General features: G+C 42.9%; 1 protein-coding gene across 1 annotated transcript in view; it reads left to right on the top strand.

The window, feature by feature from the left end:
• Positions 1 to 17,631, top strand: part of BCAP31 (B cell receptor associated protein 31) — a 28,761-nt gene extending 11,130 nt beyond the window's left edge. Inside the window, 2 exon segments of the mRNA XM_075835365.1 lie at positions 2,914 to 3,014; positions 14,827 to 17,631. Of these exon segments, the coding sequence (XP_075691480.1) occupies positions 2,914 to 3,014; positions 14,827 to 14,865 (140 nt within the window). The 3' untranslated portion in view covers positions 14,866 to 17,631.
• Positions 17,632 to 17,965: the final 334 nt, after the last annotated feature.

Here is a 17,965-nt window from a genome sequence, read left to right as displayed (position 1 = left end):
AAGCTGGTGACGGCTAGCAATCCTGTGATATTGTTGTCAATAGGGGTTCTCCGGGCATTTCATATTGATGTCCTATCCTTAGGATTGGTCATCAATATCAGATCAATGTGGGTCAGGCTCCCGGCACCCACACCGATCAACTGATTGACAGTTTACAGGCACAACGCTGTACACCTTCGTAGTGGCTGTGCGATGAACACCACCGCCCATTGGGTCAGCTGATGGTGGGGGTGTTGGGTGTCAGAACCCCACCGATCTGATATTGATGACCTAACCTGAGGATAGGCCATCAATTCAAAATGCCCAGAGAACTTCTCTAAGGGCATTTTATAATTGTCTGATTAAGGGTTAAACAATAAATCTGCCCCCCCCCCCCCCCCGCACCACAGTGTATGGGTGCTCTCTGCTGGTCAGTCGGCGGCTTTCATCCAGTTAGTGTCGCCATACACTTGTGACTGTCAACTTTACTCCACTCAGAACCTGCAAATTCATGTGTCTGATTAAATGGGGTTGTATGTGATTAGAAAAAGCATGACTGCTCTCTCCCAGAAACAGCGCCACTCTTGTCATAGGTCGTGCTTGGCATTGCAGCTCATTCCCCATTTACTTGGATGGGGCAGAGTTGCAAAGCCACAACCCATGGACAAAAACGACGCTATGCCTGGCAGAAAACAGCCATGTTTTTCTAATCCCATCCCGTACAATACCATTAAGCATAACCTCCCTCTCCTCTAAAGTTATACTCACAGTGGTCCAAAAAGCTAAGATCTCTGCTGCTATTTATAGAATAGACCTAAACGGAACACTATTGTGGCCGGTGGCATATTAGCGGAGACATGATCACTGTGCTGCAAGAACAACTTCATACAAAGCCGTTCTCTAGTTTGAAGACCATGCAAACAGCAGCATAAATCTCAGCTTCCTGCACCCCCAGGCAGTATGACTTTGTGGGACGGGGGAGATTTTGCCTTCAGCATTACATGTTCCTGTGGAGTAGCTCTATCTGACTTCTGGTGACCGGACGTCTTGAGGTTTAGAAATATGTCTTGTAATGTGTTTGACCAGCAGTTCCTCTTAAAGCCAAATCCTTGTGACCTTCCAAATGTTATAAGATCAGTCGTCGCCTTCAGCTTGACACTTCTGTATTTCTTCCTTCATCGTGTTCTGTTCACATATATATATAATGTATACTCCCTGACCTGTCTGTAATTTCACATGTCACATCTGAATTATGGGTTCTCCTCAGTTCCTGGAAAGTCTATTACCTGTCCCATTAAAGTGATCTACGCGGTGGTATGTGCACCGGGTACACCATTCGTTGGTGCTCTTACTGATGTGATCGTATTTCAGGTTTGCTTTTTGTGAAGTCCCCCCCCCCCCCCCCCCTATCGAAGAGGTACACATTCATTATTAGTAGTCTGGTTATCGCCTCCCGCAGGAATACAGCGGGGTGATAAATACCAGCTGCAATGTGCTTGTGCTAGTTTTGGAGTGTAGGTAATGGGGGTCTAACGATGGGGTACCATATCTAGAATAAACATGTGATTTATCAAAACTGATGCAGAGGAAAAGTGAAGTAGTCCTTACCAACCAATCTGGTTGCAGCTTCTCATTTGACAAATGAAAACTGGAATCTGATTGGTTTGCTTTGGGCAATTGCTCCAATTTTTGTGTGCCAGTTTTTATAAATCTCCCTCATTGTTGCTGTAGTCAGCCTTAACCCCGGACTGAAATGGCTGATAACAGGGAGCAATACATTAACATTATACGGCTCAGCAAAAGATAACTTAACCCCTTCCCGACATTTGACGTATCCATAGGTAGGGGAAGTATGGAACGGTCTCATGGAGTGAACCCGCTCCATACGATGCCGGTGTCTGCTGTTTGTTACAGCCGACACTTCAGAGTAACGAGCGGCATTGCGCTCGAGCGCGATCCCGCTCATTTAACTCGTTAGAGGAGGTCGCCCCCCTCTAACAGCTCATCGCTATGGCTAAAAAAGTTCGGGCTCTCGGAATTTGGCGATACAAAATACATATTTTCTTTTTTACACTTAGGTTTTTTCTTATAAAAGTAGTAAAATATAGAAAAAACAATATTTACTTAGTATCGGCGTAATCGTATTGACCCGCAGAATAAAGTTCACATGTTGTTTTAATTGCACAGTGACTTCCGTAAAAACGGCACGCAAAAAAGCATGGAGGAATTGGTGTTTTTTTTTTCATTTTCTACCCCACAAATATTTTTTTCCCCCCTTTCCTAGTACATTATATGGCAAAATAAATGGTGCTATGAAAAACGACAACTTATCCCGCAAAAATCAAACCCTCATAGGACTATATCGATGGAAAAATAAAAAAGTTGTGGCTTTTGGAAGGTGGGGAGGAAAAAACTAAAATGAAAATCTGAAAAAGGGCTGCGGCGGGAGGGGGTTAAAGTGTAGACGTCCCTGTAAATATAAATGAGACCGGAGTCAAAAAGACTAGTGAGAAAACCTAATAGGCCTTCTATACTAGAACTAGTGGCGGCAAGATCTGGAGGTACAGAACAAGCTGGAAAATGAAAGCAGTGACAGGATTGGTTATTAATACAATTTGTGTTTTATTAAAGGGGTTTATGTCACAAAGTCCACTGCTTTCCATATACCCTATTAGTGCATATGGATGTCATAGTGGGGGTTCCCCTGATTGGGAACCCCCTCTGAGTCAGAGCAGAGAGCTGCTAAGTATCGGCGGTGCCCGTTCGCCATGTAATACAGTATTGGTCGATCACTGAAGGTTTCAGAAGCCGGACCAGTGATCAACTTTTTGCTGGACCAGCTTCATTTCAAAAAGAGGTTTGAGACGACCCCTTTAAGCAGCAACTGTGTGAATAATGAATTCTCTTGTCTCTTATTTTGTTTCCTACCTGAAGCCTTACAGAAATCCGAGAACGAGGTGATCGCTATCAAAAAGCAGAGTGAAGGCTTGACAAAGGAATACGACCGACTGCTGAACGAACACGCCAAGCTGCAGGTGAGAACGTAGTCCGTAGTAAGGGTCAGCACACATCACGGCGGGTAATGGCGGGCCCGGACGTGGATTTCCGGCAGCTTCATGTTCTACACACTACAGCATATCGGACCAGCATGTATGAGATTGATCTGGATATTTTTTTTACAGTTTGTGTAAGATTTCTCATACGGAGCCATTGAAATTCCCTCGACCTTGTCATTCTGTCGCTCAGAGGTGAAGGTTTATTATATTTTAATTTCTAAATACCTTAGATAACAAGCTCCTTATTCATAGCGTGGACGAGGGATGTCAGACGCCTTCTAGTCGGCCTTCCTTGTAAAACAAATGGCTGAATTAATCATGTATTATTGACTGCGGTCACATTCCTACATTAATATTAGAGCGGTAAACTCTTCAATATTCAGCTGATGTTCTCATTCACTTAAAGGGGTTCTCCACTATTAGTGTTTAGGGATTCTTGGCTGACATAACCAATGGCGTCCCTCTGCGATGCACCATGAGCAGGGAAGTCCATATCTACAGGATAGAAAGAACCTACATAGAGGAATAGGTTGCTTTGGACAGCCTCATTTCAGTTGATACTTCCCCCTGGTGAATATCTGCGGCTGGGACCGCCTACGAGGAGTAGTTCTACTGGCGTTACCTAGTAATTTCCCAAGTATAAGCATTACACAGCACCCTTTGATATCCACAGGATCCGTAGCATCATTGATTTCAAGACAATGTGTTGTAGCGGGACACTGTTCTGTTATTGGAGGGCTCCCCCAGGAGTGGGAACCCCTCTGATACCCCAGAATGCAATATTCTGGCATATACAAATTGGTTGTTAAAGGACAACCCCTTTAATAGCCTTAATATCAATGTATGTATAGTCGTTTAGTGAGACCTTAAAACAACTGCATCCTCGACATGTTTACAAGGAGGGTATTGTGGATGTGGTCGCATGGTGCCCCTCCACCAACCAGGCCGCGAGACATACGTTATTGGCATGCAGTGTGCACTGGCATCAGGAACTCCGAACAGGGTTTAAGGGCGCCGATCATAGGTGCAGTAGCACCCACTGTCATGTTTTAGTTAGAGCAATGGTCCCCAATCTTTTGTGGGCTACATGCCAATTTCAGTATGACGTGCTCAGCCACAGTGAATATTAAAGGGGATGCCCAAGATTAGAAAAACATGGCTGCGTTCTTCCAGAAATAGCACCACACCTGAGTTGCGCCTGGAATTGCAGTTTAGCTCCATTTAAGTGAAACTGGCAGAGCTGCAATACCACACACAACCTGTGCATAAAAGTGGCACTGGTTTTGGAAGAAAGGAGCCATGTTTTTCTAATCCCAGACAACCCCTTTAATAAGGAAAAAGTTTATTCAAGTTATGACCAAGTCCTATGACTCTTACCATAGTGTTAACTGCCAGTGACATGGTCCCGATATCAAGTTCTAGTAAAACTATGGCCTCCCTGGTACCGATAGTGCACAATAGTACCTGCAGCTGTCAGTAGCTGGGGAGTCACATGCCGGGGGGCCTGAAAGCCAGGTATCATCCCTAGCCACTAGTTGGTGAAGATCATAGCAGATTCTTAATGAAATCCAAACCCTAAAAAGCCATTATCTGCTGAAAGGTCGACTTGTATAGTGTGGTGATATGAATATCGCGTGACATTACCTTTATCTACTGGCGTGTGGCTTTGTAAGATTGTGCCAGGTCACGCAATAGTTGAAGTCCGCTGAAGGCTTTGGCTGGCGTTGCTTTACAGCAAGTGGCATACCTTCCATAGAGGTGAACCATGCACATGCGATGTGGCCCAGCGCTGTACTACGCCTGCTTCCCATCATAGCGTTTTCCTGCAGCCGCCACCAGAGGGAGCTAGCTACATAGAGATTTTTACAGCTTCCATTGAGTTTAATAGTATCTGTATAAATCTATGCACTGAGCACCCCCTAGTGGTGGCTGCAGGCACCCAGTTTTATCATGTTCTAGCGTCACTTGACTATTTAGGGAAAAAAACCAAAAACCTACACTTTTCTTCTTTTGTTCAGTTTTGCTATGGGGCCCTAGAATTTATGTTTATGCCCCAGCTTATGGATCTACAGAAAGACAAATACAATGTGTGATAATCTCTATATTTTTGCTAGAAGCCCTCGGCGATAAATGGGTTTTTCATATGCCCTATTGGCATGTCGACATCATAAACCCACTCGGGATCGCCCGCTATTAGCAAGAGCGCAGAGCCATTAACAAAGTGACTTTCTCTGGAGGACCCGGCTGTCCATAAATTACATGGGTGGCCGTTCATTTGAATGGCCGGCATTTAATGCTACGCTTTTTTTTTTTTCGGATACGGTAGAAGTTTGTTTTTCTGCCTTCCAGCAAAGCGCCACTGGGAGATTATTATTAGGAATTGTCTTAGGACATGTAGCAAACAGAACATGCGTGGCCATTACCCCGCAGGGCATTATTTACACTATAAATATAGTTCGCAACCGTAATAGATGTAGAAATACTTGTTTGAATGTGATCACCGATTCATGCGGGTTAAAGGGGTTGTATGAAATTAGAAAACCATGGCTGCTTCCTTCCAGAAACAGCGCCACTCTTGTCCATGGGCTATGTCTGGTATTGCAGCCCAGCCCCAATTATTAGAATGAAGCTGAGCTGGAATACCAGACATAGCCCATGAACAAGTGTAGCTCTGTTTCTGGAAGAAAGCGGCCATGTTTTTTTTGTTTTATCTCGTGCAGCCTCTTAAACCTGACTCAAAGAGTTTTATATGCTTAGGCTGTGTTGACGCGTCATATTTTTATGGAAAAAAACGCATTCTGACCGCGGCGTGGGAGCCCAACCTAATGGTGGATCCTCTTTCTTTTTGTTGAGACTCCCCACAATTAATAGAAATAAGAGAACATTAGTGAAGTTTGATGGCATTACAGGGGTACAAAGCGTTTCTGTGCCTGGTTTCAATGTGTTTCTCATATTGTTCAGGATGAATATTTAGTCAAATAAAAAAAATTTAGGAGCTCTAAGAAAAAAAAGAATTTTTCATTAGGAATGACAAGTTTTGACAATATAAAGTAGCGCTTAGTATAACTATCTATCCGATCCCCGAAAAAATTGGTTATCACTTCCAAAAACCTTGCTGTGATTCTACTGTGTGCTACAAGGCAGGCCGTACGCTACCTTACGTAAATCTTAATGTCAAGATGACATGAGTGAAAATGCATTTCCTTCTGCCATACAGTACCAGGGTTGTGGACCAGCAGCGTATGGGTGCCAGGGAATAGAAGAAACAACCCAGGTGCAGCGTACTATACACTATGTATAATATAGACTGGATTCATAAGCAGGACTGGTGTGAGCTTTCTGCCTTGATCTTCTGTCATGGCCACTATGTACTTTACATAGACGTCACTAAGGCCTTTCACATCTGCGTTCCGAGTTCCGTTCCTCGGTTTTATCACAGGAGCAGAACAGCAAAAATAGCGGAAGTTCGGGATCCATTGCATAACGGAAACCATCGGTGTTCGACAGAACCCTTTGTATTTAATGGATTCCGTCTGGTCTCCAACATGGTTTCATCAATTTGTTCGGCAACAGTATGGTAATCTGCTATGATGCTGGAGGATCTGCCTGCTCTACTTATCTGACAGTGCACAAAGGGTTAAACGGGTTCAATGAGATTAGGACAAGTGGGTTTTTTTTCTTGCAAAAACAGCGCCAGGCTTGTTCATGGGCTGTGTCTGGCATTAAAACTCTCATTCATGTGATTGTGGCTGACCTGCAATACCAGGAAGAACCTGCGGACAAGAGTGGCACTTTCAAAACCGTGAAAAAAATAAAATGTTTTTGATCTAATCTCATACAACCACCGAGGCAAACCTGAAATGATCTGAAACAGTCAGTTTTGTAATCCTTTTTGTCGGACATGAATTGGCCGGTGCTAGCCGCAATTCACCTGCCGCGTACGTGCAGCTCAGCCTGTCGTGCTGGCATTTTTCTAAGTCACGAGCTAAGCCGCCGTTTAATCATGTCTAAAGTCAAGCTAGATGCTAGTAATAAAGATAACTCACACACTGACGGAAGGAGGGGCCCCGGGGACACTCCTATTACACACAGCGTGATCGGGAGCAGCTATTTACAACTTTGTGAACTTGAAGGGACAGGAATGTGGGACTTCTGTAAAGGGAGGGTAAGAGTTACCTTCCCCGAAAACACTTCATTTTCAGGAGATCTTAGCATTTTCTTAACTTCCAGAGTCTTTACAAGACTAAAGTCCAATATCCGCAGTGCACACAAGTCCTTGAGTGGTCCCGTTCTGTCATGTTATTTCTTATATCCGTTCTTAGGAAAGCTGGGTGACACAGATGTCTTCCGTTTAGGATTATAAAGAGGTTGATATTCAACCAACATGGGGAGACTTTAATGTGGCCATATTGGTTGTGACCCAGCTTGCCATAAACAGATATGAGATTAGCTCAGCCGAGTCTAGCTGCCCAGGTGCCATGTCTCTGGGCATTCATGGGGAGCAGGTGGCATAAAACTAAAGGGTTGTCTGAGAATAGAAAAGTGTTTTTTTCCCCCCAGAAAAAGTGCCATTCTCACCCATGGGCTCGATTTTGTATTGCAGCACAGTCTTATTCATGTGAATGGGGATGTGCTGCAATTCCACACACAGCCTAGGGACAAGAGTGGCGCTGTTTTATGTAATAAAAAAAATTCTAATCTCCGCCCGCTCCTGCTGCATTTTTTCACCCTCTGACTAATGCCTTCCACATCTAACCTATGACCTGAGGAGAGCCTCTAAGGTTATGTTCATACGGGCTGTTTTCGGCTGTTTTTCGGCCCGAAAAATGGCTGTAAAATCGGAAGCAGGACGCCTACAAACATCTGCCCATTGATTTTAAATGGAAAATACGGTGTTCTGTTCCTACAGGGCTTTTTTTTTTAAGCCTCATTTTCAAAAAACATCACGTAAAGAGACACTGGCGAAAAAGTGCATGTCACTTCTTGAGCCGTTTTTGGAGCAGTAATACTACACAAAATCGTTGCTAATTAACATCCCCCATATGTCTACTTTAGATTTGCATTGTTTTTTTTGAACATTCTTTTATTTTTCTAGGACGTTACAAGGCTTAGAACTTTAGCTGCAATTTCTCACATTTTCAAGAAAATTTCCAAAGGCTATATTTTCAGGGACCAGTTCAGTTGTGAAGTGGCTTTGAGGGCCTTATATATTAGAAAACCCCAATAAGTCACCCCATTTTAAAAACTTCACCCCTCAAAGTATTCAAACCAGCATTTAGAAAGTTTCTTAACCCTTTACTTTGCTTTAATTCCTGTGAAACGTCTAGAGGTGAAATTTACAAATTAAAATTTTTTGGGGCAGAAATTAATTTTTTATAAAACATTTTTGGAACCCAGAAGGTTTTACAAGAGAAACACAACTCAATATTTATTGCCCAGATTCCATGTGGCTCTAGTGTGGTAATGGACTGAAGCACAGGCCTCAGAAGCAAAGGAGCACCTAGAGGATTTTGGGGCCTTATTTTTATTAGATTATATTTTAGGCACCATGTCAGGTTTGAAGGGCTCTTGCGGTGCCAAAACAGTGGAAATCCCCAAAAAGTGACCCTATTTTGAAAACTACACCCCCTCAAGGAAATTATCTAGGGGTATAGTGAGCATTTTGACCCCACAGGATTTTTGCAGAAATTATTGGGAGTAGGCCGTGAAAATGAAAATCTAAATTTTTTATTTTCTTTAAAGAAAATGTAGGTTTAGCACATTTTTTCGCATTTCTACAAGGACTAAAGGGAAAAAAGCACAAATTTGTAAAGCAATTTCTCCCGAGTAAAACAATACCCACGTGTTGTCGTAAACAGCTGTTTGGGCACGCGGCCGGGCTCAGAAGGGAAGGAGCGCCATTTGGCTTTTGGGGTGCAGATTTTGCTGGATTGGTTTCTGGTCGCTATGTCGCATTTGCAAAGCCCCCTGTGGGACCAAAACAGTAGATCCCCCCCCCCCCCCAGAAGTGACCCCATTTTGGAAACCACACCCCTCAAGGTATTCACCTAGGGGTGTAGTGTGCCTGTTAACCCCGCAGGTGTTTTGCAGAAATTAGTGTGCACTCGATGTTGCAGAGTGAAAATTTTATTTTTGTCCATAGATATGCCAATATGTGGTGCCCGGCTTGTGCCACCATAACAAGACGGCTCTCTAATTATTATGCTGTTTCCCGGTTTTAGAATCGCCCTACATATGACCCTAATCTTTTGCCTGGACGTTTGACAGGGCTCAGGAGTAAAAGAGTACCGTGTAAAATTAAGGCCTAATTTGGCGATTTACAAAGTATTGGTTCACAACTGCAGAGGCTCTGATGTGAAATAATAAAAGAAACCCCTGAGAAGTGACCCCATTTTGGAAATTGCACCACTCAAGGCATTTATTAAGGGGTGTAGTGAGCATCTTCACCCCACAGGCCTTTTCTATAAAGGATTGCGCTGCGGATGGTAAAAATTTTAATTTTTCCCTAGATGTAACATTTCAGTGATAAATATGTTGTGCCCAGCTTGTGCCACTGGAGACACACACACCCCAAAAATTGTTAAAAGAGTTCTCCTGGGTATGGCAATGCCATATATGTGGAAGTAAACTGCTGTTTGGGCACGCCGTGGGGTTCAGAGGGGAGGGAGCACCATTTGGAGCCTGGATTTTGCTAGGTAGTAGTTATGTTTGGAGTATTACTGGTATTTCAGTTTTATAATGTGGGGCATATGTAAGCTGGGCAGAGTACATCAGGGGCATAGTCAGGTAGTACAATAATGGGGTGAAAAAAAACAGTCAAATAATCCATAGATGTGTGTTACGCTGTGACACAATCCTTTCTGCACAGGCCGGTGTCGCACTGATAAATGTCCCTCTTATCCCCCTTTTGGTCCACACTCGGGATCTTTGCAGTTTGGGGAATTTTGCTGGGACGTATTGTCCTGGTATAATACGGGCACCCTCGCTTCCAGCAGATATGTTTTGGCCCTCCCCTTCCTGGTTCCCTAATTTTAGGGCCTTGATGATTCGCCTCTTGAAATGTTCCCCTCGGGCCGGCACAGTTGCATATTTTTTCTTTCCTGACGTATTGGAGACTTAACTCATTTTATTTTTTCATAGACGTAGTGGTATGAGGTCTGTTTTTTTGTGGGACGAGCTGTAGTTTTTATTAGTACCATTTTGGGGTACATGCGACTTTATCACTTTTTATCCTATTTTATGGGAGACCAGGTGATCAAAAAACTGCACTTCTGGCATAGTTTTTTATTTTTATACAGTGTTCACCATGTGTTATAAATTACATGTTAACTTTATTCTGCGGGTCAGTACGATTCCGGCGATACCTAATTTATAGCACTTTTTTTTATGTTTTACAACTTTTTGCACAATAAAATTACTTCTATAAAAAGAATGTATTTTTTCTGTCGCAAAGTTGTGGGTACCATAAAAAAAATTTATTTTTTCTTTTTCATCAACTGAGTTGTGTGGGGGCTTGTTTTTTGCGAGACGAGCTATAGTTTATATAGGTACTATTTTTGGATATATGCGACTTTTTTTTTTTTTTTTTCAATATTTGTAGGGCAAAGTGACAAACGCAGAAATTCTGGTATAGGTTTCAATGTTTTTTTTGGGTTGTTTTTTTATGCGGTCCACCACGTGGAATAAATAACATATTTCTATAGTTAAGGCTGTTACGGTCGCAAGGATACAAAATATTTATGGCGATTGCTGCATCTAAGGGGTTAAAGGCAGGGATCGGAGCTAGCTCCAGTTCCTGCCGTTACAGGTGGATGTCAGAAGTAATATACAGTGGACATCCACCGCTGATGACGCCGGCGTCGGCTCTGGAAGCCTTTCAGGCCCCGCCTCAGGGCGGGGCCTGAACGGCTTCTGTGCTAGGCAGATCTGGAGGCCAGTAATAGGCCTCCGGTTGCCATTTCAGCCACTGGAACCCTGGCAATTTAATTTCTGTTGTGCCAATGAGCTGCAAACTTCATAAATGCAGCGATCCCTTTTGACCGCTGCATTTAAGGGTTTAATGGCGGGGATTAAAGCTAATTTTGGTCCCCACTCTTCCAGCCGGATTTCAGCTGTAAGATGCAGCTGACATCCGGAGATGATGGCAATGACTCAGTTTCTGAGCCGGTGCCATCCATTTGTCGTATGCATACGGAAAATGCGGGAAGCACTGGCTTTCCATGACGTATCCATTCGACAAATGTTGGGAAGGGGTTAAACATAAGATTCGATTTTTGCTATGTGAAAAAAAACCTTGTAGTATTTACTACTGTACCCATTGTTTACAAGCTGAGCAGCTGAATGTGGGAGGGGCTGTGGTTTGACAGATCTGCTGTAAGGTCTTTGAAGACTACAGCACAGAGCACTTCTACGGACAGCCCCTTTAAATTGTCTGACTAGCTTAGGCCCTTTTAAATGGCGGGACCCTTACTTTGGATCACTCTCCTCATCCTATAGATCAGACAGACACCACAATTTTCAGATAGAAATTAACAGGATCATATTATTATTTATTTTTTTATCGGGTTAGGACTTCCAATATTTACCCACTCTACACCTCCTCTTCTAAAATAGTGCCGAGCACAGACACTGAATTCCTCCTGGATCACATGTATTGCATTACCAGCTGATATAAATAGTTTGTCTTGGTTCCATATAATCTCCTAAACCCCATATGTGGTATTGGTAGCCTCTCTGATTAACCCGTGAAGTGCTGAGGTGACTTGGTGTATATTTCTACTAGCCCTGGACATTGCATGCTACAGAATGAACGGTTTACTGACTGTAGACCTCATGAAGGCCAGACTATCCAGCTGTAAATGAATCCAGCAATGATCACCGTGGACGGTGATGTGGATTGACATTGTCTGAATACTGTCCCAGTAATGGTAGATAATCGTTGTAATGCTCCTCTGGTTTGGGTATGAGGAATAATATGAAGAAATCAAATTTTAAAGGGGATGTAAATTGTAGACAATACCGTTCTATACCATAGAAGCGTGTGCACCTTTTAAACTGGAAGTACATGGGACATGTAAGATCACATGGGTGGTGTCAAAGGGGTCCAGATGCTCTTTAGAACGCTGCAGCCCATTTGTTCTGGAAATTTATTGTGGCCGAGCTTCTGACATGTATCTATGATCTTTCAGAAGAACATTCATGGCTGGATTTTGCTATTTTAAGGCTTTGTACACCTTTTAGAACCAATTTTTTTTATTTTATTTTTGTTTCGTACATCTAAAAAAAAGAAAATGAAGCAATTTTGCAAATATTCTTCACTACAAATCTCCCACCATTGTGTGTCTACAGCTCCTATGCAGATCTGTGTCTCTATGGTTACAGACTACAAAAAAAAACCAGTGTAGTCTGATCCTGCAGTCATGTTTCACTTCCTCTGCCCCCTCTTCCTGCTAATCTACAGAAGGTAGAAGAGTGTTTACATGTAAGAGATGAACACGTAGGTCTGTGTAGGAGCTGTATACACAAAACAGGATATTTCTAAGCAAGACTAATTGCAAAGTTGCTTCATTTTTTCATTTCAGATACATTGGGACGTTAAAAAGAAAAAAATTATTGCAATGGTGAAGACACCCTTTAAGCTTCATTGGTTGTGTACTCCTGATATATGAAAGATGGCCTAGTTTATAGTGACCTGTCCAGCAATATTTGTATTTTTTTGTATGTCAAGAATCGGGATACATACAGGTGACCTAAAATGTGTATAGGGAACGTGTATATAGAATAACATGGGGACACTTTACAAGTTCTCTGTAGACCAGCTGACTGGGGGGGGGGTCTTCCTGCTGTGTCAGCCGTGGAGCGTGTGGCCTTCAGAGCTGAAAGTCATGTTGGGTGTGGCTTTTTTTGGCTATTAGAGAGGGTGGTCTTCTGATTAAGGGACCCTCCCACCATTTACTTGACTTTCCTTTTATAGTTTATCTAGAAAATGGTGGCAATGTTTGGAAGCTGTATCCTCTAAGGAGACCTTCACAGTTTCCAGCATTAACCTCCAGCTAACGCCTCATGCACACGACCGTGTGCGCCGTCCGAGTCCCGTCACTGATCCGAGGAAAGATAGGACATGTTCGATCTTTCCTCGGATCGGAGACGCTGACCATTTCTCACGGACCCGATTCAGCCCGCTAAAGTGTGAATGGGTCCGTGAGGACTATCGGGTGCTACTCGGATGGCGTCAAAAACGGCCCGAGTGGCACAACAGTTGTGAGCAAGAGGCGTAAGTAAACTAGATCGGGACTAACAAGTTTGGGAACATTTCCTCACTGCAGCATTGTAGGTTTGCCACTTTAAGCAGAGTGTACAGACAATGCAGCGCTCTCCCCAAAGACCCATGCGTCAACTCCTTTCATACGCCTCACATCTCTCTAATTAAAATTTCATGGAATATTTAATACAGAACTCCTCAAAATTGTCCGCATCCTCCCCTAATGTTGTGTCCGATTTAACCAAGCATGCAGAAATGATACCTATAATAATGGAGCTGTCTGCCTTATTGTCCTATTATGGAGAAGCAGTCATCAGTGGAACATTCCTCAGATGTTCTTATTCGTTTGTGTAGGATGTCGGATACATTACAGTAATTATATCTATATACAGATAGCTGGGTAATGGAGGAGTGCTGTAGACCTTGGGGTATACGTGTTTACAATAGTAGATTCTCTGGGATTTGGTTCTAGGTCTTGCTTGCTGTCGAACCTAGTCTTCTGTAAGGCCACCCATACACACTACATTGCTGCTGGTTATAGGTATGTAGGGAGGGATGGAGATGGGGTTTTCCCTTTCGAGCAGACAGTGGGGATCCCAGTAGTTGGACCCTAACCAATCTAACATATATTTTATGGATCGTTGATGAATGCTTGAGTGGAATACCCCTTTAAAGGGGTTGTCTGGTTTAGAAAACTAATTTTCAAATTTGGGAATTCCAAGTTAATAGATGGGTTCCCTCTGTTCAGGATCCTCATTTATTACCCAAAATGGAAAACTGCTACAAACAGTGTCTCTTGTTCTAGAGGATGTGGCACATTCATGCATTAAATGAGCAGCCTATTGTTTTGTAATGAGAACAGTGTAATGCTTAATTTCACCTGTGGTGGTGCTGCAGGGAAATGAAACGCTCCCTCACCGATTTACAGCGGATTGCTTTAGGACATCATGGGATCAGTTAACCAGGATACCCTTCTAACTAAAAGGGATTGTCTAGAGCAGACAACCCCTTGAATTTCTTACTTTACTAGTACTTGTCCAATGCAAGCAGGGCAGCAAGCCCCCTCTCCTTTCAGAACAGAATTACTTCATATCGCTCAAGGAAGTTATCTAACATGTTGAAAACGGGAGGTGTCTTGTAGACTAGCGTTTCTATATGTTCCTAAGTCAAGTACCCCCTCCTGGAATAATTGACCGCAAAGTACCCCCAAAGGCTATGATCATACATTCGAGTACTCCCTAGAGACATGGGTGACAGACATGTCATTTGGTACAATGACGTAGGTTCTCAACCTATTTATGGTCCTCCTGAGAGGGAAGGTCCTATCTTTGTGGCATTTCTAAGCATGTAATACCTGAGGTGTTGGCATCATAAACCGTCGGCTTTTGCCGCACCCCATGTTAAATCAGTCAGTTGGTCCTCCCGTCAAATCATTATGGTAGTGAGGTGAAATATCCGCGCATGTATCTTATCCCAAGTGATCTACGGCCACCACTCATTTTTTTGCTTCTCCATTTGTTTTCTCAACAGGCACTTCAAGATGGACCAAAAGATAAAAAGGAAGAGTAAAGATGATGCGCTCCTCCATCCAGCTGTTCCGCTATTTCCACGAGTGCTGGCTGAGTGGATATAACCTCAATAGTCACTACTTACTGACATCATACTTGTGTTAATATCGGTTCTCCAAAATTGCTACCGACCGTGCCGAATGTCTGTCATTTATCTTCCATTTAAATTAGAACGGAGCTCTCGGGGACGGCTCTGCATAGATATTCTTTTTCCTAGTACTGTAGGTATGCAGTCCCACGTAAGTGCAGATCTCTGAGAATGGAATGTAAATGACAAAGTTTCAGCACTTGCAGAAACGCGTAGCAGCAATCCAGACGGACCCCTTTAAAGGAACACTCCAGGCAAAACTTAGAAACTGTTATGTCTAGTGCAGGGCCTGTAGGGGCGGGCCGTGACACAGGGATTCAAGAACATCAAAGAATCCCTGTGTCATGCTCCGCCCACTCACATGCTGCTCTAGTGACTCGGTTTTGCCTGGAGTGTTCCTTTTAATTCTGAAAGATGTGTGTATTTTCTACAAACCCTCCTGTAATATATTCTTATAGCTTATGCAGCTTCAGGGTTGGGCAATATTCAGGCGGCACTGTTGCCTGGCATATCGTCTACAGTCATTTGTCTATTTGCCAGCTGGTATTGTATCAGTCACGTTCTGGACAACCCAAAGTAACGGCTACTCGGCAATGTCTGTTGTCATCCTGTCCTTGCTCTTTTCGTGCTACAGAAGTGAAGAGTTAAGCAATGGTGGAGTTTTTTTTTTTTTTCTTCTAGTTCCCAAGACACAGCCTTGTTAATTCCACGCCCTCCACTTCATATGTTTACATTGACGCCTATAGGTTTTTTTTATAGGGCTGTTTTCTTTTACTCTATTCTTACTGCCCCTCCTTTTTTTTTTTTGGATTTGCGTTATCTGAATACCTGTCGAATTGTTATTATATGTAATAAAGTGATCTAATTTGATCTCCATACCATATCCACATTACAAGGTCATGAACGCCGCTTATCACTTCTTCTACCACATCCAGTCAGAGGCTTATATCACCTGTAAATTTCCACTTCATTTACTTCTCCTTGGAAGGCGTCTTAATACTTTGAGGTGATTTTCTTGTAGTGTTTTTGACGTTCTGGAATGTTTCAGGTCAGGTGACTGTTTAATTCTCTGATAGGCTTTGAAGGATATTATGTTATAAATGTTCTACTATTACGGGCTCAGTTTATATAGCAGTGTAGGAACGTTGCTTAGTCCTACAGATGGTTTACATGGGTCCAACGTTACTACTCTGTTCTTTTGGAGAGACCTGCTCCTTCTATAAGGCCTGAGCTCATAGTATTACCTAGGAGATCTCTACCTCTTCCAATATCGGCACAGGCCTTTGTGATAAATCGAAATAGAACGATGCAAAAGCACCAGACGTGTTCTTCAAAGTTTAAAGGGGCGCAATTGTAGATTACCAGGAGGAACTACTCGTGGCCTGATTTTATGTGATTTACTGATCATCTAAGTTGTATGGGAACTACCAGTCCATTGGTGTTTAGCCGCCCTCCCTCCATAGACATCACCATGCAGGTCTATTCTCCAAAGGTTGAGCGTTGCCAACAGCCAATGCGTTGGTGTTTGCTCTTAAAGGGGTTGTCTATGGATGTCCCTGATCATTCTCCCTTCTATGAGACGGAACATAGAGCAGTTCCTTAAGATGTCCGCTCTAGGGCAAATGTCAGTCTGGATGTGGTCAGAAGCCGGACTTGTTGTGATCAGCAGTCATTTCTAGCTACAAAGGCTTTTTTGCATGAGACGACTCCTTTAAGGAATCAATAGCTAATGGAGGGATATTGGAAAGAGGCCTCTATGACGTTCATGTTGTGTGAACGTCATTGTTCCCTATGCACACAACACGTGTACATATCACCTGATTTACCACAGCTCAGGAAGTTCTTCACATCTCACAAGAATATCAATACAGAGGAGGGCCAACTGCTGTAGACTGACCAAGGCCGCCATTCCTTCTAGAGCTAGATATCCTACATCCCTAAAGGTATATAAAGGTGTCAAAAATGTTAGTAGATGTCGATCTGGTACGAAGCTTAGCAAGATATATACCGAATGCCAAGTTCCAATTTGACCTATTGGTTAGTTAAGCTTGCTGAGAGTTGTAGTTGCCTGACAAGTCAAAGATCCTATGCCACATCACATGAAATTGTCCCTTACCCAAACCCTAAATTTATACTGCATTATATTACCAACTTGTATAATGAAGGGGGCCAAACGGGGAAAAAAATAAATAAATGTTGGGTCCGAGGTAGAAAAATTTACTCTTTTCTGAGCCAGCCGTAAGTGTGCCCAGAGGGATTGTCTTCTCCGGTAGAAGGCAGGATAGGGGTACGGAGTCCTTGGCTGGGTGGAAGTCTAGACCAGCCGATGCAGCCACAAAGCATCATGGTCTGGAGTTTCAGGGCCATGATGATTTTTTTGTAAAATTGTTTTTTTTAATTTAAATTTTTTTTTTTTAAACGTTTCAACCTGCATCCTTCGCCACCAGAGTTCTTTTGGTTGAATTAACATTGGTATGTTGATGTATTGATCTTATGTCGCCTTTGGGATGGTACGAGAATAAAGATGATTTACCTCAACCCATCTCATTTTTAATTTTTTTTTTAATTTCTGTAAACTGGAGCCCATAACCGCAGATTATATTTTACTAGAGCTGAATGTGGAAGTTACAAATTTGATTTCTTTACAACCTACAATAAAGTGTTGTATTCATAATGAAACATTAGAATCCGTTATTTAGATAGTTTGTTTAGGAATCTGATCTGTCCAGGAGGAACTTGCAGGTGCAAGATAGTGGCCATTACCAGGAAACCGGGGGCTATGCCAAGAATTAGTGTTTTATTTCGGGTGTTGGCGGTTACCTTGCAGCGTAGCCCGCTTGTTTGGTACATTGCCGGTCCAGGCTTGTTTTGGCACTGGATACAGAATACGGGTAGGATGATTGATTCAAGGTCATGCTGTTATTTTGAATGTGGCTCATTTGGTCATAGTCCAACTTGTTATCATAGAGACCCTCCCAAAGAACAATGTCCGTTTCGTAGCTGTATGGAAGCA

The sequence above is a fragment of the Rhinoderma darwinii genome, chromosome 8 (genome assembly GCF_050947455.1).
Source record: "Rhinoderma darwinii isolate aRhiDar2 chromosome 8, aRhiDar2.hap1, whole genome shotgun sequence".
NCBI lineage: Eukaryota > Metazoa > Chordata > Amphibia > Anura > Rhinodermatidae > Rhinoderma > Rhinoderma darwinii.
This window is presented reverse-complemented; position numbering and strand designations above follow the sequence as displayed.